Source organism: Melozone crissalis, unplaced genomic scaffold, assembly GCF_028551555.1.
Source record: "Melozone crissalis strain CALT ecotype California unplaced genomic scaffold, PUWL_Pcris_2 ptg000008l_1, whole genome shotgun sequence".
Classification (NCBI taxonomy): domain Eukaryota; kingdom Metazoa; phylum Chordata; class Aves; order Passeriformes; family Passerellidae; genus Melozone; species Melozone crissalis.
Window position 1 is genome coordinate 22731 of NW_026535786.1, and position 25081 is coordinate 47811.

At 38.5% G+C, this 25081-nt stretch overlaps 2 protein-coding genes across 3 annotated transcripts; both read left to right on the top strand.

The window, feature by feature from the left end:
* The first annotated feature begins 2210 nt into the window (after window positions 1–2210).
* Window positions 2211–10864, top strand: LOC128932980 (interstitial collagenase-like). Of its 2 annotated transcripts, none has more exons than XM_054269813.1 (10): window positions 2211–2221; window positions 5331–5591; window positions 5890–6038; window positions 6129–6254; window positions 7018–7179; window positions 7540–7657; window positions 8249–8382; window positions 9411–9570; window positions 10472–10572; window positions 10764–10864. In XM_054269813.1, exons 2-10 carry the CDS (start codon window positions 5440–5442, stop codon window positions 10862–10864), a joined length of 1203 nt encoding a protein of 400 aa, XP_054125788.1. In that variant the 5' UTR covers window positions 2211–2221; window positions 5331–5439. The 2 variants fall into 2 exon arrangements, with proteins under 2 accessions (XP_054125788.1, XP_054125786.1); XM_054269811.1 differs by lacking the exon at window positions 2211–2221 and adding an exon at window positions 4312–4422 and having other exon boundaries at window positions 5347–5591.
* A 4970-nt stretch (window positions 10865–15834) lies between these two features.
* Window positions 15835–22551, top strand: LOC128932977 (matrix metalloproteinase-27-like). The gene is made up of 10 exons (XM_054269806.1): window positions 15835–15987; window positions 16319–16560; window positions 17185–17333; window positions 17430–17558; window positions 19336–19497; window positions 19668–19791; window positions 20478–20608; window positions 20819–20978; window positions 22150–22253; window positions 22451–22551. The coding sequence occupies exons 1-10, from the start codon at window positions 15835–15837 to the stop codon at window positions 22549–22551; spliced, it is 1455 nt and encodes a 484-aa protein (XP_054125781.1).
* Window positions 22552–25081: the final 2530 nt, after the last annotated feature.

Sequence of the window (25081 nt, forward strand, 5' to 3'; positions counted from 1 at the left end):
TATTTATTTTTACATTATTCAGTCAGGGGTGTGGGTGGAAGTCATTAGAACATGACCAGAGAATGCTAGGGGAAAGGGGAAATAGCTACACGAGTCAAATCCAAGTCTCAGGTAGGTGAGGTACAAAGTAAATCGAAATCACAGAGAGAGAAGCTTGCTCAAGGCTAGGAACTTCTGGGGAAATATGTCTCCTCTTAATGCCTCTGCCTAAATGTCTTTTTCAGTTAATGCTGAAAAGGGAAACAATTCTGGGTAGAACTCTGGCAATGCTTACATTTCTGTGAAGACCTAGAGAGTGAGGAGCAGTCAGTAGAGTACCTAGAAAAGGGACATTTTGAGGTCTCTTGTCTCAACACAAGGAACAAGGGTGCAGTTTTGCTGAGGAAGAAATGTAAAAATAAAGCAGGATTATTGTTAATATAGGCAGACATAAATGTGTACTGCTTGGATATACACTGGAAAAACCCTTGAACGCACTGGCTTAACATCTGTGCCACCTCCTCTTCCTTAGCAGTGGCTTAGCAGATGGGTACCACACCTAGCAGAGTGATTCAGGGTGAGAACTGTCAGGGACAGGTAAGTGTAAAGCTTCCTTCTCTCCTTTGATTGCATGGAGACTTTCCATTTAAGCACATCTGGAAGAGCTCTGCTGTGGAGACAGGCTGAGAGAGCTGGGAAGAGAAGGCTTCAGGAACACATCACTGTGGGCTTCCAGTACTTAAGAAGGAATTATAACAAAGAGATTTAGGGACTGTTTACAGGGGTTGATAGGGATAGATAGGACAAGGGCAAATGGTTTCAAATTAAAATACAAGAGATTTAGATTAAATCTTGGGAAGAGGGTCTATACTTGGAGTGTAGTGAGGCACTGGAATAGTTGCCACAGAAGTTGTGGCAATGTCCCATCCCTGGAAGTCCTCAAGACCAGGCTGGATGGGGCTTTGAGTGACCTGGTCTAGTGGAAGGTGTCCCTACCTATAGTGAAGGGGTTGGAACAAGATGGCTATTAAGGTTTCTTCTAATTCAAGCCATTCTATGATTCTAAATTTCTGTGATTTTAAACAAATTCCAGGCAGGGACAGTGTGTTTGGAGTGGTCCAGATCTGATACCCTGATATAATTGAGGCTGTTGCAGCTCCCTGGCCCCAGGTCCAGCAGAGAGGTTGTGGCTGTATCCCAATACATACACATGTACATATGTACCCAATGGACTTGTGGGCACCCTGGTGTCCTTGCAGTCACAGCACCACTGACACAGGGGCCTCCCGGCCCAGCCCCACCCCAGAGGCTCTCACTGAGATCCCCCAGACATGATAGAGCCCCTCACACAGAAAAATAATCTGAAATGGGGTTTAGCGAGAGTGCCAGTCAAAAGCAGGTACAACACAATGGTCCTGTGAGAAAAATGAGGAACTGTGCAGACCCCAGTTGGCACTCGGTAATAACTCTCATGAGATTTTGTCCTCTGAGGAGGTCTCAGTTTCATTTTGGCATTCATTTTTGGTCTCCTTGGTTTCCTTCTGTTAGGATTTGAGCCTTTGTCTAAAGACAAGTGCTTGAGAAGGGAAGATGCCACACCACAGGAAAGCAGATGACTGAAACCTGTCCTTCCCTTGAGTGTGGGATCGAGGGAGCTGTGCCGAAGCACACGCAGTAGGAAGTCAGAGCAGATGGTGAAATGGGAGATGACTTTGTAACCCATCACCATGGAAATTCCCAAGACAGGGGGACACCACTGCTTCTGTTTCCTCTTCCTGATGCTGCTTACAGTTTTTACTCCTCAAATGCACAGAGCTCCCACAGCTAGTGCTGGAGTCCAGGATTTTCTAGTCCTTCCACTTGCTGCCTTGGAAAGTAATTTATTTAAAGTGTCAAAAAAAAAAATCCAGGGGTCCTCTCTGACCCTCTGCTCAACTCAGTATCCTCTTGATCACATTAAAATATGGCCACAGATCCTGCAAAGAAATCTGCAAAGCAGAAGAAACTCCGTGAAAGCCACAGGATTTCTTTATGTTCCTGTCTCAGCCACCAGATGCGTCTGATTAATGTGCTTCCCTTGTTTGCATGTGTCTGTTTAAACATGTCTATGATGCCTTCAGAAAATAAAAAGGAAAAGATAAAAGAAACAAGAAGCTAGCTACTTCTTATGGAAAAAAAAAATGAAGCGAAGGTATTGAATCAGGAACAATATTAACCATCCTAAAGAAACACAGGAACAAGAAAAATTTACAGGGTCATAAGACTAGTCTAGAAAGTGAGTTAGAGAAGTTAACAGCATTTCACAAATCCCAAAATCCTTCAAGCTGTAGCTAGATCTTTGGAGAAGTATCGAAAACACAAAATTCTGTTTCTACATGTCTCAAGATGGAGTAAGAATAGCCAGTAATTAAGTCTCCTTGGACTATAAACCATGAAGTTGAATTTCTTTAGTCTACAACAACTGTACCCTTTGAGGTATTCTTTTCCTAGTCATCTAAAATCCCAGCTTCTGCTTTTGAAGTGTCCTGTATTAGCTTCAATCAGTCACTCCAGGCAAACTATGTGACTTGCATTGGAAGGTATAAGGCAATTTACTTTTCCCAGGAGTGATGTAAGCTCTGCTGAGCCTAGATGCAATTAGGGGGTGATACACTACAGTGAGTGTAGCATCTCATATGAAATAGATTCTTTTTCATTATATTTGGGAAAGTAAGTGAAGAATTTACCAACATAATTAAAATAATGACATTTATTTGTATTTCTCCCTCTCACACTAACGTTTACTGTTTCACTTTTAAGGTTTACAAGGAGAGTCTTTATCTCCAGTAAGAACAGAAATGTCAAAACCATCCTGAAAGATGTTTAGCCTGTACCTGACAGCCTGAAGCGTTAGCAAACACACGTCCCCTTCAGGCCAATTACTCTGATGCTTGCAGTTAGAAATGTTTTCCTCAGTTTAGGAGTCTACACTGTCCAGGATATTTAAACTCTTCTTACCACTGTTAGGGCCTGTCCAATACAGTCAATGTAGCATGAAGAGCAATTCTTCTCATCCAGAAGTCCATGTCGTGTGGTCAGTTGAATCACTCTCTAGAATTCATTGTCCAAAATAGGGGAACTTGAAGACCTAAATAACTTACAGATATCAACACAACAGAACATTTAAAGCAGATTTTACCTCATTACTCGTTTGCCTGTACTTGAGACACCTACCCAGGGCTGGCTGCCATGGCACAGGAGCTATGGCTACCTGCATCCTTCCAGAGCAAATGCTGATCATTTGTGATTCCCTAGAGAATTTCAAATAACACTAATCTTCAGGCAGCTGAATTCCAAACCCCATATATAAATTTCATCACTCTTGTTTAAGACCACACTAGGGTCTTGGAGACTGGAGGCTGTGAAATTTTTTTTGAATACTTCCTTATATTTACCAGCTTTTACCATTGTTCATCTCACTCTTCCTTCTACGAGACAGTGAACACAGGATAAAAAATGGTTACTTTAATCTTCTTTTTCCACACTGATAAAAAATCTTGTTGTCTTTCATGGTGTGTTTTCTATCATCTCGCTCTGCCTGAATCGAAACACACTATTCCAGCAGAGAGTTATCCATGCTGGCAAGAGTAGAAATGTTACTTACCATACAAATGGGAACCCAGATTATGCATTCCAGTAGCATGACCAAAATTTTTAATATCGGTAAAAAAACGTTGAATCATTTTAGCACTCACTTCTGCTAATATCATAAGATTGCTTTAGATAGAACTGTTAGATAACTGTTAGATGACAGTCTTCCTGGAGTTATGCTGCTGGTTATTCCATAAAAAAGATTGGTTCTTTGTACTGTCATTTTTATCTTGATATTACATATTATTACATGATATTATATAGTCTGCTTAAGATTAAATCATGTGCAGCATATGTAGCATAATTTGAATAATTATCATACAATTTATTAAGTTGCTCTTAAATCTTATTTCTCATTATTTCTCCAGTTTGTCAAAACCTTGTGCCATAAATAGTCTGAATTCATCATTCAAAAAAAAATATGAAATGTAGCTCAACATCTTACCTGAAAAACATTTCCTTATTTGTTAAATATGCTATAAAATTGCACAAACCAGAAGACTTGGGCAAAATAAGGATAGTAATATTAGTTAAACACCTTGCGTCACTACCTGATGATGAAACTGCTATGCATCATTTTTACTAATCAGAGGATATTATACAGCATGAGTCAGGCTGTCACTGATTTATTATCAGCTATATAAACACAGCTGAGAAGTGTGCTCAGTAGCTCAAGAGTGAAACTGAGGCACACAGCCTTAGATGAGGATGAAGACCTATGCAATTCTCCTGTCGCTTTATGTGGCCATCTCCTCCGCATTTCCTGTGGCTCCAGAAGCAGAAGATGAAGGAAAAACCCTACAGCTTGTAGAGGTAAGTATTTTTTCAGTGCATATCTAAGGGAAACACAAGGTATTCTGAGAGATAACTATAATTGCAATTCACAGAATATGGGTGGAAACTAAAGATGTGCCATTTGGAGAGGTTTTAGGAGAAAGTTTTTCCTATCAGCCTCAAAAGTGTGTGCAAATTGCAAGGAACGTATTTACTCAGAAGTCATCTGAATATTATATACTTCATTTTTGGTGTTGCCAGTAAAGTAATAACAAAACTACTGAGGTGTGAGTTCTAGCTGGAACAGTCAAATTCAGCAGCAATTTACTTTTCAGAATGTGCTTTGAAACTTGTGATATGACTGGTCTTAATAATATAAGGAAGGAAACTTGCTTGAAGCAGGCATATTTTTCCGTGTTTTGGCTGAAGAGATCTCTTACAGAATATTTTGGAAAAAGGGAACTAACACAGACACAACATAATTTGTTGTGGACAAAATTCTTGAAATTCAGTAGGAAGGCCTGAGTTTCTAGTATCAGAATTTATCTGTAGCTAAAAATAAAAGGCATGATTCACCAAGTCTTACTCTCAGCTGCTTCAGTGGGAGTCCCAGCTGTGTGGAGTCTCACCGCCAGCCTCAATTTCCTTGCATGAGACCAGTTATAAACTTCCTTGTAAGCTTTGATGTTAGAGTAATTGATCGCAGTAAATAATGTAGAATTAGTTATCAATAGTAAATATTAGACTTTTCAAGACATTTCTTGATATATTTCATCAGTGAAACAAACAATTCAGAAAACCATAGGAAAACTGTGCTGAAGAAAAGAGGTTGTTTTTGGTCCTGGTAAACACAGGGAGTGTCAATATGGGAATAGTTTAAGATTACTTAGTAAATTTAAGTGTAACCAAAAGTAGTACTGATAAGTCACAATGCTCTCTTTTTTTTCCTTAACTCTGATTCAGAGTTATCTTCAGAATTTCTATGACCTTCAAAAGGATCCCCATCCCCATTTGAGAAGTGGTGGTGAAAACCCCCTTGCTGCAAAGCTCAAGGAAATGCAGTCGTTCTTTGGACTTGAAGTGACTGGAAGACCTGATCTTGACACATTGGAGGTGATGAAAAAACCCAGATGTGGTGTACCTGATGTGCAGCGATATGCGTTCACACCAGGGAATCCCAAATGGAAAAGAAATAATCTGACATACAGGTAACATTTCCTTATCTGGTTCAAAAAAATCTAGCACATCAACTTTGGGGTGGGGGAGTCTGAAGGAATCATATTATTTCATATATGGACATATGGAGTGATTTAGTGATTTCTGGAAGAAAACAGATACTTTAGAAGGCAGTATCTAAAACAAAGCCTTTATTAATTTTCATTCACAAAAAATACTACATCTAAGATTTTTTATTTTTTTCTCAAGTAATTATATTTCAGCTAAAATGCTGAAATTTCAAATATTTCCTAAGCAATGTATTTATTATGTGTTGGGTTTTCTTTGAAGGATTTTGAATTACACCCCAAAGATGAGACGAGCTGATGTAGATGAAGCAGTCAGAAAAGCTCTCAATGTCTGGAGCAACGTGACACCATTGACATTCCAAAGGGTTGAGGACAAAGTAGCAGATATAATGATCTCTTTTGCTTATAGAGGTAACAGTGATAATGCAGCATTTTAAATACCCATCTGAAGTTATGGGAATAATTCAGGACTTTAACTAATTTTTTCCCTCTTGATTTTAGACCACCGTGACAATTCTCCTTTTGATGGTCCCAATGGACAGCTGGCTCATGCATTCCAGCCTGGTGAAGGTCTTGGTGGAGATGTGCATATGGATGAGGAAGAAGCTTGGACAAAAGATGGAAGAGGTAAGTTTTGTAGCTGAATCTGTATAGTTTTAACCTCACACGGTCTTACCTCACATGATGTTTACTATTTCATGAGCCTCCCCACAGGCAGAAAAGTGAGAAAAAGAGACAGAGCTTTTAATTTATAATTGCTTTCCCTTTGTCGTTGTTTTTTACTGCCACTTTGAGGCATGAACTTGCAGAAAATTGATTTTTAGATCATAGTGGCATTTATAATGGCATATAAATATTTACATCGTAATGTTTCATAATGATTTTAAGGTCAGCACTTTAAAATACTTTTTTGTTCAGAGGAAAACTAAAATTTGGATACAGGGAAATCTGTTGGTAGATTTCTGAAGGCAAATTCTTTCTTTTTCTTAACCTAACATTTCAAAGTTTAGTGCTAACTAGGGTGTTCCAATTATCACCGAAACTGTAATCTCATTGTTTGTTTTTAAGTTCTTTTTTCTGTTGGATCACTGCCAACAATCCCTCATCATGGGCATGATCCTTGATATGAGCACCTTATGTGATAGCAGGGGAAACAACTCATGCTTAAGACAAAAGGACACTAGAGAGATGACAATGAGAACACAATTAAGGCCAGACATTCTTTACATACTCATACAGGTCTTCTGTAACAATGTTTTTGTGTTTTTATGATGATAGGATTACTTACAGTCTCTCTTGTACCTCTAGTGTATACTAGTTTCCCGTTTAGTCAGTCGTGCTGAGTATTGAAACAGATTTTATGCTGTTTCGTATGGTTTTCATCCTACAGGCTACAATTTGTTCATTGTTCTTGCCCATGAGCTTGGCCATTCACTGGGTCTGTCTCATTCAAATGATCCTGGAGCACTGATGTATCCAACTTACTCCTACACTGACCCCAGTGAATTCCGTCTTCCTCAGGATGACATTGATGGAATTCAGGCCATCTATGGTAAGAAATAATATATTTATTTAATATTTCTACTTGGGAGGCTGGTAAAATGGTAAAATGAAGGTATTTAACATTCCACCAAAATAGGAAGCTTATCAGTTTCTGAAAAATGGATAACAAAAGGGAGAAAATTTCTGCAAGCTAACTTCAGCTGAAGTCCAGTTCTGCAAAAATCTCATTTTGAAAAGAGGAACACAACTGGTTTTATCAATATTACAATTCTGCATTTAATGACAGACTCTTACTTTGAAATTATATCCTTTTTCCTTCTGTATAAAACATGTTTTCTGGGTCCTCAGAGAGCTTTTGAACACTCTCCTTATATTTCTCCACAATAAATTATAAATGTTCATCCTACAGGACGGTCTAATGCTGCTGTGCAGCCAACAGGACCTGTGACTCCAGAAGCTTGTGACCCAAATTTGACATTTGATGCTATTACTACTCTACGTGGAGAAATATTCTTCTTCAAGGGCAGGTAAGAACAAAAAGCATACACATTATTTTTTTAAAATATTCAGTAGTTAAAAAAAAATCCATGAGGGAAAACTGTCCTTTTGGAATGTAATACAAAGAGAAGAATCACTAGAAGATCCTTCTCAGATCATTAATCTGAAGAGCCCTATTTGACAAGACAAGGGAAGGAGCTTGTATGCTGTTCACCAACTATTCTATCACTGTGCCCACCACTGTGACACACTTATCTCTGAAATTGATTCAAACAAACAGCAAAGCAAGAGCACTCATGTATCTGTCAGCAGTGTGTCCATGGGTCCCACACTCATCCTCAGTACAGGAGCAGGGACAGAAGGGAAAGCACTACCAGGGAGAAGGATGTCTGAGCCTTATTGCCCTACAGAGAAGCAGAAGGTCTCTATTCAATTTGCTGAAATTTTAGCACATAATTGAGGTGCTAAAATTACTAATGTCCTTGCTCCAGATTTCTTTTACACTCAGTGGACAGGGGTATTTATGTCTCCTCTCTGTTGTACTCCAGAAGCTATAATATTTATTTTGAATTTTTCATAGGAGTGAAATTATTTTATGACTTAAATTTTCTTTAAAACAGATACATGCTGCGCAAGCATCCCGAAAGGACAGAGACAGAGCTCAATTTTATCTCACTGTTCTGGCCAAGGTTACCATCAGGAATTCAAGCTGCTTATGAAAACGTTGAAACAGATGAAATTACAATTTTTAAAGGTATTTTAATCAGAAGGTCTCTGCTTTTTCTGACCTTTTACTTCCTGCTTCTTATAAACTATACAGTTACAGGAGTTAAAGTGTTTTTAAGGAAATTGAACAGATAATCTTACAATTCTGAAAATAATTACCAGAGGGTCATATTGCCGTAACAGATCTCCAGAAGTCATACTCTAGAAAAATTTCCCCTCTGTTATAGTTAATGCCCTGAAAAAACAAGTTATGAAAAGAGTTACTCTTTTTCAGTTCTATTGTCTTCAGGTAACAGCATTCCTTTTGTGCAGAAGGATTTTTACTGAATTCATTTGACAAATACAGGCATTTTTATATTACAGTTACTGATATGTTTATTAGTATTTGTTGTACTTTGGGAAAAAAATAGAAAAAAAATGTTGGAGGAAAATTGTACTGTGAGACAAAAATTGTTCACTGAAATAACAATCAGTCTTTCTTTTTCAAGGTCTCAAATACCCTTTAAATATCTCAGATGAATTCAATATGCAATTGCTCTAGTGCATGACCTATTACCATATACATTACCTATTACCATATGCTCCTTGCATCTAAAATTACCAGAGCATTTTGATTAGACATGTGCTTTTCTTAATAGTTTAATTTGATGCACATTGCCTAGTTTTCCAAACATTACATGGCTCTATAATCAAATAGCATATTACAGGAATTTACCAAATTCAATATCCCAATCCAAGGTCAGTGGTTTAACTCATCAACCTTCAGCCCTCCCCAAGTTGTTTTCCCGAAAAACACCATATATTCATTTTTTTTTAATTCTGGGGAAAGCTCTATCCAACACACCTCATGATTCTAATGTTTTACTCATAAAAAGAAAAGCCATTTCCACTGTCTTCATTACGTAGTCCCAGTGTAAGAATTAGAAACATTTTCTAAAGTAGTAAACTGAAAGGAAAAATACTGAGATCTAGACACATTGTTTTCCAGACATCTAAAGCACAAGTAAATGCTTTTATAAATAGCAAAAGCAAATGAAACTTGCTCCTATTTTTCAGAGGATAAATATTGGGTCATCAGGGGATATGATGTTCTACCTGGCTATCCCAAACCAATCTATCACTTTGGGCTCCCAAAGACTGTCAAAAGGGTTAATGCAGCTTACAACGATGAAGCCACAGGGAAAACATACTTCTTTGTAGCTGACAGATACTGGAGGTAAGATTTCATGTTCATTTACCAGAAGACATGCTTTCATTTCTCTGGGGACTGATGTATTGCTATATAGTTGGAGTGGATCAATGTTTAAACCAGGCATATTCCAGAAATTTAGATGTGTTTCTTTGGATTTAAAAAAAAAAATTAGGAATTTCCTAGAAAATATCACCCTTTCATCAGGATTTTTTTTCCCAAACATGTTTCCCAAACATTAGACTGTAGCAGGATTATAAGTACTTTCACCTGAATGAAAAGCTACCCAATTAAAAAAGAGTCAATATCTAATAGATTGCTCACTTTTCCTCCACAACAGTTCTGCTTTTTTGTGCTATGCTGTGATAGCATCCACTTTTAATTCACTTTTCAAATAAAATGAATCATCAGTGCAAAGTGCTGTAAATAAATTCCTCTATGAAGCAATTATAAGTATTCTCCAATTTTAAAGTTGCTTGTGTTTGTAATTGAAGCTCATGACAAATTTCAGAGAGCAATTTTTTCAAGTCCATCAGTGACACTAATTCAACTATGGTTCAGGACTGTGCTACTGTCTTCTCCGAAATTTTATGTTCTGTTTTTATCTTGAACTGAATATCCTTGAAATAGAAATTCATTTTATGTGCAAGTCATGGCCAGGGCTCTGCTAGTCCAGAAATACAAAAATAAATTTCTGAGCTGTGTTTCCCAGGATCCCTGGAAACATTGTGACAAACTTTACCATAGTCAGAATTTTCAAATCTTAGTGAAATCTCCAAGAGAAACTTGATAAGAAGAATCAAAAGCTACTTAAATTAATCTCTATGAGACTTCTTAGTAACAGTAGAGTTGCATGTAAGAATTTGCTTTTAACTTTCAAAATAATGTCTGCTTCCTCATAAATTCTAATGACATTTCTTCTTCTAAGATATGATGAAAATAAAAAATCCATGGATCATGGGTATCCCAGGAAAATAGTCTCTGACTTTGGAAACATTGGCAGGGTTGATGCTGCTTTCCAGAAAGATGGTGAGTGAAACTTACCTTTAACCTGTGCTTATGTGAATATTTGGGCTTCTACAAGTAGAATATTTTTTTTCAAAAAGCTGCTATAACCTTAATGAAGAGAAAATGAAAAATATCTGGTATACATGGACTGTCTATAGTCGGGGTTTTTTTTTTTTCAAATGAAATATAATTGGATTAAATTTTACTTCTAGGCTATGTGTATTTCTTCCATGGAACAACCCAGTTCCAGTTTGATCCTCGTGCCAAACGGATTGTTCGAAAAATGAAGAGCACCAGCTGGTTTAATTGTTAATTGCAATGTTTTTCCATGTGCACATTGTATGTTTTTATCTGCTGCATTTTTCAGCATTTCATGATTCTCAGGTCAGAACGGATTTCTGTTCAAATTCTATGGCAGTATACTCTTAATAATTATTTATTTTAAGTCAAATAAATTTATATAATTTATCACAACTTCTCCTGTTACGGTCAAGTTTCCTAATAAATTATGTTTCTCATATAATTTTGTTCCTGATGTTGTTTTTGCCCTGATGCTCAAGATGCAAGTCTAGTTTTCAAATACTAAAAAATGTATTCTGCCCGGAAATGTCAGGTTTTTTCACAAAGACAGAGAAAGGAGGACACACTTGTCTCTGAACCCCCCACTCCTCACAAACCCTGGTGAAAATCTGGTGGTTAATTAGTTGGGGCTCATTATCATCAGTGTACAGATCTACTTCCACTTTCTGTTCCTCTTTCCCCTACTTCCCCTCTTAGACTACTCTCCAGGGTGTTCATCTTTACAACTATGGGAAGAGGGCAGGGGGTTAGGGGAGAAGGAATATGCTCATATTTTGGGGTTTAGGAACTGGTTTCAAGTCCAGAAATGCAGAAATTTAGATTAGAAATTACCTCTGAGATAAGAAACACGTCACTTGCTCTCAAAGGTAGCCATCATATAATGAACAAATATCACCTGTTCGTCATGTAATGAACAGATAAACTTCTGTAATCAAGGCTCTTTCTACTCTCTTACTACTCCAGTACTTACTAAATCCCATGTCATTCCAGTGGTTTAGAGAATCAAGAAGTTTGCCTAAAAGATTAAAATTCTTGGCCAAAAATACCTCTGATAGAAAGATTCATAAAAAGGACCGCTTGATTTCCAGCTTAACTACATTTTCTGCAAAAGCCCTCAATTAAAGTGGTGCTTGAAGGGTTATTCACATTCTCTTCAGTCTTTTATAGCTCAGCTGATATCATTAGAAGCCATATGAACAGAACAAAATTTATTAGATGTTATATCTGCATAATTCAACGGGCTTCAGAGGAAGGTTTAAGGTTAGGGTAATAAAAGTTACTATATTTTGAGGAAATAATGCGTAGTGTCATAAAACTTATCTGTCTGTATTAAAAGGGTATTGAATTTTATCCTTTATAAATACAGAACCGAGTTAGTAGTTCTTATTTTTATTAAATTCAGTATAGATCAGTCTCAATACTATTCAAAGATAAGTAACTGTATAATTGAAAATTAATTTGATCATATACTTTATAAAACCTAAGAAAATATTGCAAAATAATAAAAAAATTGCAGCAAATCAAAAGCTTTAATTAAGAAGTTAATTTATGTGAATCCAGTTCTCACAAGGTGTTATAGATACTGGTTCTTTAATATCAATCCTCACCAGCAATGGTATTGAATCATATTTTCTTGTGTAAGCCAGTGCTACTGAATTACAATTAAATAAAAAAGGGTTTTAAAAGTACATTAATCTAAATTCTTTGTGTTGTGTTCTGCTTTTTTTAGCAGAAATGGTCTACAAATATAACACAAGATTTACAAGCAAAGATAATATTTCTTACTAGAACAATTTATATTCAAAAAATAAAAACTGGAGGCATATTTTCCCTGCACATATAAAGTAAAAGCACAGGATCTTGAGGTGATGTCAGAAGAGCTTCCCAGATTTAGAGCAGAATGCTAGTCCCCGTCTAGAAGCTAATAGTGGTGAGCAGTCATGGGGCAGTGAAAAAGTTAAATGGGAGATGAGGGGTAAGGTGGTGGTCATGTTTTAGAGGAAAGAGAGATAAAGGGTAATTTACAGACCATGGAATATGAAGAAGTTAAAAATAGGATGAAGTTTCTAATGCAATATTTTTAGTCCGAGCCTTTTCACATCCTGTCCAGATTTTAGTTGCCAGACGCAGTTTTGAAATTCACTTTGTGAATTTCCCATGAACAGGAAGACGAGAGCTCTACATGAAGTGATTCCTTCCTGAGAAATCTGCCCCGTGCTTGTGTGAGAGCACATTTCCTCTGCTGTGGAGTGCAGCAATTGCTCCATCCCAGCCACACCATGAGGAGGAGGGCACAGCCCTCTGGTGCCAGCTGCTCTTGTCTTCCTTCAGGCACAAAGCAAGCTTTCAGGAATTAGAAATTAGAGTGTTTTGTCCATAAAATTGCCTGTCATTTTCTTTTTGCCTTTTAATAAGTTTACCTCTATTTGCTAATTACAGTACTATGTAAAAGTACTGTACCCCTCCCCAGGGCCTTGCTACAGGTGGGGTGTGTAATTGTTGCCCATGTCATCAGTAAGACAGATTTGCCCAGCCAGGAATTCAATTCCCTAAATGTGTTTAGTACATTTGCAGTTCTGTACGGTCTCCTAGTAACCCATGCAGGTCCGGAACAGGACTCCTGTGAGCCCATCACTTCCTAAAGGCCCACAGAGACTACACTGTCCCTAGGGACCTGTGTTGGCATGGTTGGGTCCTGCCCTCACACGCTGCAGTCTGCTAAAAGTCCATCAAGAGTCAAAGACAGCACGTGGACCATTTGCCTTTGCCCCACGTATTTCACCTAGGCTCAGTGAAAATTCAATTTCATTGTCTCTGTGGAAGGATTGAGCCTGAGGAGCAGTGGCCATTAAGGTGCCTGAAGGTTCCCAGCCGGCTTCCAACTACCAGTCTACAAGCCACAGGTCTTACCCCTGTAGGTTCTGGATCCCAGCCACCAGTGTGGCTTTCTTTTTAGAGATCTGTCTTACATTTTTAAATTGATACATTTGTTTGTCTCAAACATTTCAAAGCTAGAGGTGCTACAGTTGGATTACGTTCATGCATATGTCACAAAAGACAAATGCTGTTCAGGGCTTTTGCACCAAACATATTTTCCCATGGCACTAGAATACATTTTTGGAAAACATGTTTCAGTTGACATGAATTTAATTTTATAGGAAAATCAAGAACTATGGGCAGATTTGATATGAACTGGGAAAGATGTTTTTCTTGCTTCCCACTGTGGCTGGCTATCAGATCCCCACAGCTGTCTGCCATGTAGCAGTGAAGGATAGAGACACAATAAGAGCAGCTAGGTTAAGATCAGCTCATCTAACTTTATGCATTTATTAATTAAGCTTTCTTCTACAGAAAACAGAGAAATACTTATCTCTGGAGAGTGATTCAACCGACTAACTTAAAATAGGGTCATCTATGGTGGCTTCATTCAATCTAGAGAAGTTGAAATCTCTAATTTAGACTATATTTTTAGTTTCAGCTAACATTTGTGTTTGCTCAGAAGACATTTGAGTGACAAATGATGGAGATATACATCACAGAAAACACTACCAGGGTTTTGCAACATGGCGATCTACACAACTCAGCAGCCAGTTCCCACTTCCCAAGGGAGAGAGACCGGAAAATGTTCACAAGTGATGTTTCACAAGCACGTCTGTAGCTGGCCCTGGGGTCTGGGAAAAGAAGAAGCTGTATAAAGTAGCTTCTGCTTACGGTTTCCTAATGCTTATCTTTGACATTTATTAGAGTTGGTAGATATTGAACTACCCCATGACTTCTTTTCTCCTCTTAGAAGGCAGGAGCAATGTGACTCCTGCTTTAACTGAGAAAGCTGACTGTCTATCACATCAGTAGTACTGACCATGTTACACAGAGCGTCCAAGGAACCAGAAATAGTGCTGCAGCATGGTCATGACCTTAACACTATAACAGCAGGGACTCAACATTCCTAATTGTTCACAACATGGATGTCTGTTATGTAGCTGTCTAAATCTGCATTATATCAACAAAAAATCTAATCAATATGGTAAAATAAAGACAGAACTGAATGGGACCCATACAATGCAATTATAATAATCAAGAGAAGAGTTTGCTGTTTTGGTTTTTTTTAAGTATCTGAGAAACGCCTTTAACAACAAGTCTAACAACGAGGATATCGGGATGAAAAAATTCACCATTAATGCCTCCAGGAGAAAATTTGGCTGGAAGGGACAGCAAAAAAGCCAAAAACCAGAAGCATGGGTTTCCTGAAAAAGCCACGGTCCAACGCGAAGGCATTTCTTTCAACAGTTTTGTAAAAGTTGAGTATGTGCTGCGAGAGCTCCTCTGGGGTGCTAAACACCTTCATCTCCCTTTGCTGCCAGTGGAAGAGGAAGGTGCTTGGCTGGAACAGGGTGAAATCCCACAATTTGTCACAGCTTGTGTGACTCTTGAAACTTCCCTTATTCTGAATTACTTAAGACAGGAAATAATCATATGCCCTGTGGCTAATGTGGTTAAACTGAAAAAAACCCTTTAGTGATGAAATGGCAGAAAGATAGATAGATAGATAGATAGATAGATAGATAGATAGAGAAATATAATAGTATTCACATTTGTTAGGCTCAATTTATAAGGCTCATTTATGCATATTTTGGATTCCACCAGAATAATTTAAAAGAAACACACTGTTTTAAAAAATTGCCAGAAAGAGGTGGGTAAGGAATTGGCATTTTCCATCATAAATCAATTTGAAAAGAAAATATTCTGCTTACAGTCATTTCTCCCAAAGTCTGTTCTGTTTTCTTTTTTATGGGATTCATACCTCATGCACAATTCCCATTTTCTAGGTGGAGAATGTAGAGTACCCTGACATTCGGTGGTCCCAATTCACACAGGTGTATTGGGACAACTTAAAAGGTTTTGCATTTGCCCACCACTTAATCTGGCATGAAATTGCTCAGGTTTGTCAAAGTCAGTGTAAAATAACTGAAATTGAGTGCCAGTTTTGAAAGGGTTGCCAATCTGCTTAGACAGATTCAAATCCCAACTGACTTCAGATGACTGTGAAGTCGGATGGGTTCAATTAAGTTTTACTGTGTTAGTCTGCACAGTGTTATAACTTGTGTGGGGGGAATCAGAGCATGATGAGCTCTGAGTCAGTCTACAGCTGACTCTCCAGAGCACCCCATAACCATACAAACTGGGACACGAGAAAGGAGGCACATGGAGCAGAAAGCAGACAGCTCTCCTACCAGGACAGGGATGAGAGGAAAAATGAAGGCTCTTTCACTTTGGCTTGTGATATGCACAGCTGTTTCTAGCGCTCTTCCCTTCCACCCAGAGAAAGACAATGAAGAAGATGCAAAGCTTGTACAGGTAACTGCGTTGTCCATATCTGGGATCTAATGAGCCCTCTATTTTTAACTTGCTGCGTTTCTGAGACAATGCTATTGCATAGAGCTCTGCTGCTCGAACTTTATATTAAAGTAGGATAAATCTGTACAAACTGGAAATGTCAAGTTGATAAGAGTCAGGACAATGTTGTCTGTTTCTGTTTAGCTATGATCGTCATGAAAACATCTGTTGTGCTCCAAAATCACAAGAAGGTTTTGCCAGCAACCTACACAAACAATATCAGTCCTAAGGTATTTATTTGTTCAAGAAACAGATCAAAATGTGAAACATGTCACTTTTTTTTTTTCACTAGAACTACTTGAATAAATTCTTTGCTGTTGAGCCAGATCCAAATCAACTTCTTGGATGGAAAATAAATGCAGAATCTGCAGCTGAAAAGCTTCAGAAAATGCAACAATATTTTGGTTTGAAAGTGACAGGGAAACTGGATAATGAGACACTGGAAATGATGAAGAAACCCAGGTGTGGGGTTCCTGATGTGGGTCTCTATGGCTTCACCCTGCCCGGATGGAAAAAAACCAAACTGACATACAGGTAGTATAATTACTTTTTGAGTTTAAATTTTAGATTTGTGGGTATCCAAATTTGTTATACTTAAATATAACTTCTATAACAATTGTTTCCTGTTGGGAATACAAAAAAATTTCTCTCTCCTCAGCTGTTAGCCAGGCATGCTTCTGAAAGGAATTTCTGAAAATCAAGCTGGGTATTTTACATTTACTGGTTCAACCATAGTATTTTGCCTGTCATGTATCACTCCTGACAAATATTCTGTAAGCCAAACAGAAACATCAATTGCACCCTGGACAAGCCTCGTTTTCTTTAAAATTTGCTGAGACCACAGTGGAGTAGTCACAGAAATCTGAAGAGACAACTTTCCTCATGCTCAAGGGGCAACCTCCTGGCTAAGGCCCATTTTAAGAAAAAATCAATAATGTGTACACAACTATTATGAAAAAGACATGTTGGACAGTTATCACATACTCAAACACACTCTGTATTTACATATCAAACTTGCTCAGCCCGAGATGAATCTTGGGAACTATTTGTTTACAGGTTACATTGTTTCTTTATTTTATGTTCATCTTCTTAACCATGTTAGGGATTTTCCTTTTCCTGCAAATACTAAATATTATGCTTGAATTCTCATAACTGTAGAATTGTGAACTACACACCAGATATGAGCAAGGAGGATGTGGATAAAGCAGTTGAGAAGGCGTTTAAAGTGTGGAGTGCTGTCACTCCGCTGATTTTCACTCGCATTCATAGGGGAATAGCAGATGTGATGATTGCTTTTGGGACCAAAGGTAAAATGAATACTGCACTCAATGCTAAAATTAATTAATATATTTTTCAATAGTCATTATCTAAGCTTAGTGTTGTATCAACTTCATGTTATTTAGTTCATGGACATTGCCCTCGCTATTTTGATGGCCCCCTTGGAGTTCTGGCTCACGCCTTTCCACCTGGCAATGGTTTAGGCGGTGATGTGCACTTTGACGAGGATGAAGACTGGACCACAGGCTCAGCTGGTAGGTTCAAAAATGGTTTATAAAGTGTTATGCAGATGAATAAATTTCATTCTGATTTTATTTAAGTGAAGGAAGAGACTGAGATGAAACACTGTATTAACTATAAGAGCAGTTTGAGGATATTGCAGGCTGTTCACTAACAGGGATACTTACAGTGACACAGACACAAACACCTTGATCTACTCTAGTCCTTAATTAGTCCCTAATTAGTCCTGTTGGTAAAAATACCAACAGGACAATCCTTTTCAGGTAGCAATGCCACAGACACAGCACCTGGGGACTGGTGGTGGCCCAGAGTTTCACAAGCCTTGATAAAAGCTTTCTCTTTTCCCCGCTGGTGCACACCAGGCCTGGCACTGCCGTGGCCTGTGCTTTGCAGCAGTTAATGTGGGACATCCCCACTACCTAAAAATCAATACAGCCACCAGGGATAATGAAGAGCTGACTAAAAATTCCAGGGTAGGTTCAACAATAGGCAGCAGAGAGGGGAACTCTGAGTGCCCAGGCTCAATCTGTCTGGGGATGTCTGCTGTGCTCAGCCTCCAGGCTGGCTGTACAGCACCTACTGCCTCTGGCACATTACCCTCTGCTACTTTAGACCCTTTTCTCATCCACTTTTTGGGGTGGAAAGCTGCAACAAGAGAACTGAGGTCAGGAAGAGCAAGGCACTAATGAACAGAGAAGTGCTGTAAAACCACTACACAAGGAGGAGACTGTGGGTTTATTGAGGTGGGAAAAAAAGATAGGGATGAGTGCTGGACATGTCACATGATTAAATGTGACGTTCTCCCCACACTGGGACTGAGTGGGTCAACCACATGTTTTCTGCTGTTCCTCAGCAGCACAGCTCCAGCAGCCAGACATTGCAGAACTTGGAGCACTGGAAGACTCGTGAGAGGGGAGGACTGACTGGAAATATGTGTGGAAAAAATGAGGTTTTATTTTGTTTGGGTTCTTGAGAAATGAATGTCTTGGCTTCAGCCAGCCTTTCTTGGGCAATCCATGCCCAGTCCTCTCCTCTGCCACAGACTTGTGCTCTTCATTAAATCTGTTGACATTTCTGGATCTTGGTCTGCAGGACAGATGATCATTCTTCCCTAATTCAGAAAGGTGTCTTACTTGGAGGGACACATGTTGAAGGAAATTTCATTTTTATTTCTTTATTTTGTTAACATATTTGACTGGGGATAAGCATGCAGAAGCATAATATTTTAAAAATTTATTTTGTTTCATAAATCTCTTAAGAAACCATATGCTTTAAAGTCCCAATGGTAAAAAGGTAAAGCGTTCTGCTACTATTTTATTTTTCCTTGTCTATTCATGATCTCACCTTTCCTTCTCAGGTTTGTAGGAGGGAGAGTGACACACAGAGTGACACTTTGATACCTGCAGTGAGCACAGAGTGTGTCCTCCTGCCTTGCCCTGGAGAGCTGTTAGTTTGATCTGACTCACTATCCAATCTGTTCTACCTCAGCCAGGAAACCCTGCCAGGACATTCCAAAGAGCTGCACCCACACTCACCCCCAGATATCTACCCGTGACACACACACACTTTCAGTAGCTAACAGAAAGCAAGAGGGTCAAAAGTCTCTCCCTTCTACTGGGAGAAGACCACAATCTTGTCTTATACAAAAACATGTTCACCTAGATGCATTCCCTAGTGAAGGTCAATATATTGTATGAAAACTGTGCCTGAGCAATAGCCTGATGCTGTGATCATATCAGCCATTTACAGAGTAAAATTTGACTGATCTCTTCTCTCTATCCATTTCATAAGGGTTCAACTTGTTCCTTGTTGCTGCTCATGAGTTTGGCCATGCCCTGGGTCTCTCCCATTCTAATGATCAGAGAGCTCTCATGTTCCCCAATTATGCCTACGTCAGCCCCAGTGAATTCCCCCTCTCTCCAGATGATATAAGTGGCATTCAATCAATTTATGGTGAGTAAAATCCATGGCTTTAAAAAAAAAGGTAAGCAGAGGAGAAATAATCTCTTTCACAAAGTTTCACCATAAACTTAATAATATCCGCATAATATTAAAAAAAGCAAGGTGTGGAAACCCTAATATTTCTACAATTAGGTGTAATCTTTCCAAAATTTCTCCCTCAGGATCCCCACCAAATGCCCCCGATAAAAGGCCAACGACCCCTACCTCGCCTGAAATCTGTGGCTCCCAGATATCTTTTGATGCTGTAACTACACTCCGACAAGAAATCATTTTTCTAAAGGGCAGGTAAATACTGATGGGACATTTGTCTGCATGGGATTTAATTTTTCTTGATTTATACAAAGACTGAATACTTTTGTGGTTCACATGTTTACAGCATTTACAATGAGAAAAAAGTATTTCAATTCATGGAAATAAAAGTTTTAGCAGATATTAGTTGTATTAATATTTTACAGGATCCCCTGAAAAAAATGGCTTCATTTTTTTCCAGAAAAAACCTCAATCCCAATGAGACCTTATTCCCAAATGCACACATAGATGGTTACACTGAGTTGTGACTTAATTTTACTAATCCAGGTAACTAAAAAACGTTTGACCATACAGTTAAGCCAATCTCTCCTCCAATCCCCTCTGCAAGCCCAAAATCATCTGGGGAATTCATCTGCTGAAGAGGTTACAGTAAGTTCTACCTGGGCTCCTATAAACCTCTCACTATGCAACTTGACATATCCAACTGCTTATAACTGATCATTTATCAATCAGTATCAATGAAATGCCAGCATGAAGATAGAATAAAAAAAAACCCAGACACTTCCCAGTCCGGGGACTTATTTCCTTTCTGACACATCAAGCCAGGTAGCTCCACTGACAAGAAAGAGCTTGTAAGTCACAATGTTGCTCACATTCTTTTGCACACACAGAAGTTTCTGTGGTTTGTTATGTACTGCAAACCTGTTTCATATTTAAATCAGGCACTTATGGCGGGTATATCCTGATAACTCAGAAGCTGAACGTGAATTAATTTCTGCCTTCTGGCCAAATCTGCCTCCTGGTATTGAAGCTGCATATGAGAACACAAAAGATCAGATCCTGCTTTTCAAAGGTGAAGTATGAGATTTTAGCTAATTTTTTTTTCTTAATTTAATTATGTGGGCAGAAGGGATGTGTACATAAAATATATTTTTCAAATAGATAAAATAAAAACTCAGAATATTTAATCTATTTTTCTACAACCTACAATAAAGGAGTGCATTTTGTAATTTACTGTCTGAAAATGACTGGCAGAACTAAATATTTTAATTTGTCTTAACAGGCAACAAATTCTGGGTTATCAGCGGATATCAGGTGTTGCTTGGTTATCCAAAGAATATCAACACACTGGGCTTCCCTAAAGGTGTCAAGAAAGTTGATGCAGCTGTTTGTAATAAAAATACAGGGAAGACAGACTTTTTCATAGGTGACAAGTACTGGAGGTAAGAAGAATTGACAAATGTTTTCCTATTAATAACTCAAATATAATCTGAATAAAAATTAAAGTGAACCTGTGATAAAAGAGAAAGTAGACCTTTCAGGTAACTGTAGGTTCCCTCCAAATCCTATTCCCAAACTGGCATGAGTGAGTCTTGATACCCAAAGAGCAGGCAGGGGAAGAAGAAGTCAGCTTTGGGAAGCTGAAAGATTCCTTCTGTGTGCAAGAACAGTGGCTGCAAAGGTCCTCAGACAACCAGAGGACTGAACCAGGGCAAGCATGGTCCACACAGACTTTATTGTGACTAACTGTGGGGTTCCTCAGTGATACATACAGTGTCATCTGGATTTTGAGATTCCTGTGGTTTCCTGTTTTTTGGTTTTGATTAATTTGGGTAGAGTGTTTACAATATCTTGCATTGTTCTTTTACTGCCTTGGTCACAAGACAACAGCATGCAAGTAAACCACAACATGCATTTCTTACCTAGTAACTCATTCTCTCAGCCTCAGATGCCTGTGAAAAATATTTCTTGTATCCAAGGAGAAGTGAAACAAAGGCTTTGTTTGCTTGGTTTGTTTTGGGTTTTTTTCCCCTGAGAGGGTTCCTCAAATCTGGAAGAACAGTTCAAGTTCTCCTTTCAAGTCCCCTGAATTTAGTCCTATCTCATAAAAATTGTCCTGGCTCACATGGGAAGAACTTGATGTATTAGAAATAAGCCACATTCCTTGCCACCATCTAAATTTGTCAGCTAGTAGAGGACTATGTACAATATCTTATCAAAGTCTGAGAGGAAGAGTCAAAATTCATGCTATAAGTATGTGCTATAGCAAGAATGAATCCGTCCAGTTTCCATGCACTGTCACACTGTTATCATTGGAGGAGGGAAATCCCATCCCTGGAGTCAAAAATGTGAGTCTTCCTCCCATTTTTCTCACTTAAGATGCTTCTTTGGAAGTGTTTACCTTTATCAGCAAACAAGAAACAACCTCCTGGAAAACACAGTGGCCAGCATCCTGCAGCCATGCGTGGAAGTAAATAACACAACTTTCTCTTGCAACCCCAGAGAAACCAACTAAATTGCAGATGGGTGGGCATATTTTAAAAGCTGCTAAACTCTGTGCAGAATTGAAGTCTAAACTCTGGAAAATTGCATGTCTCCCTTCGTATGATTTAGGTTTGATGAAAACAGCCAGTCCATGGAGAAGGGTTATCCTAGACTGACAGTCGATGAATTTCCAGGAATTGGTCAGAGAGTTGATGCTGTTTTTCAAGAGAAAGGTAAATGAAATAAGCCTTTATGTAAAATCAGTTTAGTTCTAAAGATCATAAGTTCTGAAACTATGATGAATGTCATTATTGCTGCATCCTGCAAAAGACAGAAATGAAGAGATGCTCTCCAGTGTGTATGAAGGGGATTTGTCAGAATGAAGCTATTTCTTGTATCCATAACATAATGTTTACTTTTTCATTTCCAGGATTATTCTACTTCTTTCATGGACCGAAACAATGGGAGTTTGACCCTGTTGCTAAAAAAGTTATCAGGGAAATGAAGAGTAATAGCTGGTTTCACTGTTAGCATCATTAAACTTCCTTACATTCAGCGAAAGACAATAACTACCATTTCAGAGGTCTCAGAAATTGTTTGTATGTACACTGCTCTACGGAATAGGCAACAGGACTAGTTTTCAAAAATACTTTTAATGTATTTTAATAAATTAACATGTCAGCTTAAAGTTTATTTTCAAAGACTAGAACAAAATATGAATTTTTCCCATAAGTGAAAATTATATGAAAAAATTTATTACTTTATTCTTCAGATGGTTTGGGGGATTTTTTTTTAATAGTATGGCAATAAAGAGTTTTAGGTTGATGGCACCTATTTTCTGCTTCATCTGTTGAAGGCATTCTACATTTCTGAGGTGTGAAAGGCTGCAGGTTGATATTCTATTATCCCTCCAGCGTACAATGTTTGTACTTTGCCTCTTTTCTCTCCAAAGAGCAAGCTTCTTTTCTCTCCATCTACAAGATACAAGCTTTCATTAACCACTTGCTTTTCTGCACTGTGCAGAAGATGCATTTTCCTGCATCTTGTCCTGTTCTTCTTTGGCTGTTGCAGCCTTGTCCCTTTCATATCACAACAGTACTTGGACACCAAATCACTCTGAAGTGCCAATGTCTGAATAAATTATTTCACCTGATAATCACCCTGATCAGTCTTTATAGCATAAAAATTACCATTTCATCAGTGTCCACTTTGTCTGAAGCTATGAATTACATCCTTCACACATCAGCCCTGTCCAGTTCAAGAATAGATTCAACCACCATGTCATGGAGCACAACCTTTGCTCTGCTGATACAAATCATGTGCTTTTCATACATCTGACATTAATTGCCAGATGCAAACTCCAGATGCATCAAAATTTGTGGCCATGCAAACTCCTCACAAAATCAGACAAAATCTACAGAGTCACAGTCATATCCTCTACAGGTATTTCTTTTACGTTTAGTTCTGGAAACAGGCCCAGAACACACTGCCAAATTGTTGGCCATACTGAGTGCATGGCTGGGGATATCTGAGAACCTGGTCTCAGTACTGGTTTGTCCTGCTGTTCTCCAGTTCTCACTTATTTGTCTGTTTTACACACCTCTCCCATGATTTAGTAAAATGTTTCTTTTTGCTGGGTGTATTTTTATAACAATGCAGTGACCCCAGCATGAACCTTGCCCACCTGACTTGCTGTAAACAGCAGCAGTACCACCGTGCTGCTGCTATTGCTGTGAGAAACCCACTGGCTTTGATCCCACCAGGAAATCAAAGTAAAGGATTGAATGTGATGTTTCACTAATCTACAAGTCTAATCATGGGGAGCACCATCACCATTTTCATCCCTAAGAAAATGTAAGCCTAAAGTGGGGTGGTATGGTAGACATTTGAGGGAGATTCATCTGACTGCTTTAGCTTCCTGTCTAGATATATGAAGAGGAAGAACTTTTCCACAACATTACTCATCTCATCTCACTCAAAGACTATGCTGGGGCAAACCAGTGTCTTCAGCCTCCATAGAAAACATCTCTTTGCAGGAGAAGGCTACCCAGCTAGACTAGAGTAGCTGCCTTTCAGACAGATAAGGCTGGGTGGAATTAATAGCATCTTTGATGCCTATCTCTCAGTTTTTATTCAGAATAGGACATCCTTCAGTTCTTTTCTATGATGTTCACTTTTTTGAAAAGTTACAACAGCAGCTTTTTTAATTGCCACAAGCCAGTGATAAAAGTTGTCTGAAGGCACCTGCTTGCACTTGTGATATCCCACACAAAAAGAGCAGAATATGCTGGAGGCAGGTGGAACAGAGATGATTCCTTAGCTATTTATGTCTTTTCAGGCTCCTTAAACTCTTCTCCAGCATTCAATCCAATTGATGGCTGTGTAATAGAAAGCACAGTTTAACAGCACAGTCACAGAAGCTGCCAAGTTACACCCAGGTGTTTATAGTCAGAGGCAAGATTACTCTTTAACACACTGTCTGCTCAGTGTGTAATAGGATTGTAATTTTAACTTCAAGAAACGTTTAATCATTGAGTCATAGAGGAGATTATTCTGTTCTTTGCAATACATAGGCAAGTTCCACTGTCTTCAGATATATAAACAATCATATTAGCCTGTACTCCTTCTTTTCTTAGGTGAAACATTGTTTCATAATTTATAAAAAACCCTTGTCTTAAGGCAAGTTAATCTTTAACAGTGGAAGGTATTTAATGAAGAGTCCTGACTGGCAGCTCTGGCATTTTGTTAAACCAGTGTGAAGTTCATGTTCGCAGGTGACTTGTGAAAATAAATAAAGCAATCTGTATTGCTTTTCCTTTATTAGCAAAGAAGGCCTAAAAAGTCATTCCCAACACAGAAAGACTTGACTTCTGATTGGTGGTAACAGCTTGGTCACTCAGTTTTCCCTCTTCAATTGTCATTTCATTGGAGGAGTAGGAACCAGAATAGGAGCGTCAGAACAGAAGAGTGCTTACTGGTGACCCTATCCTTCCATCTCTGGACAGCATGGGATTATGTCTTGCAGCTCACTGTATCCTCCCACAGCCCCAGAGAGTCCCCA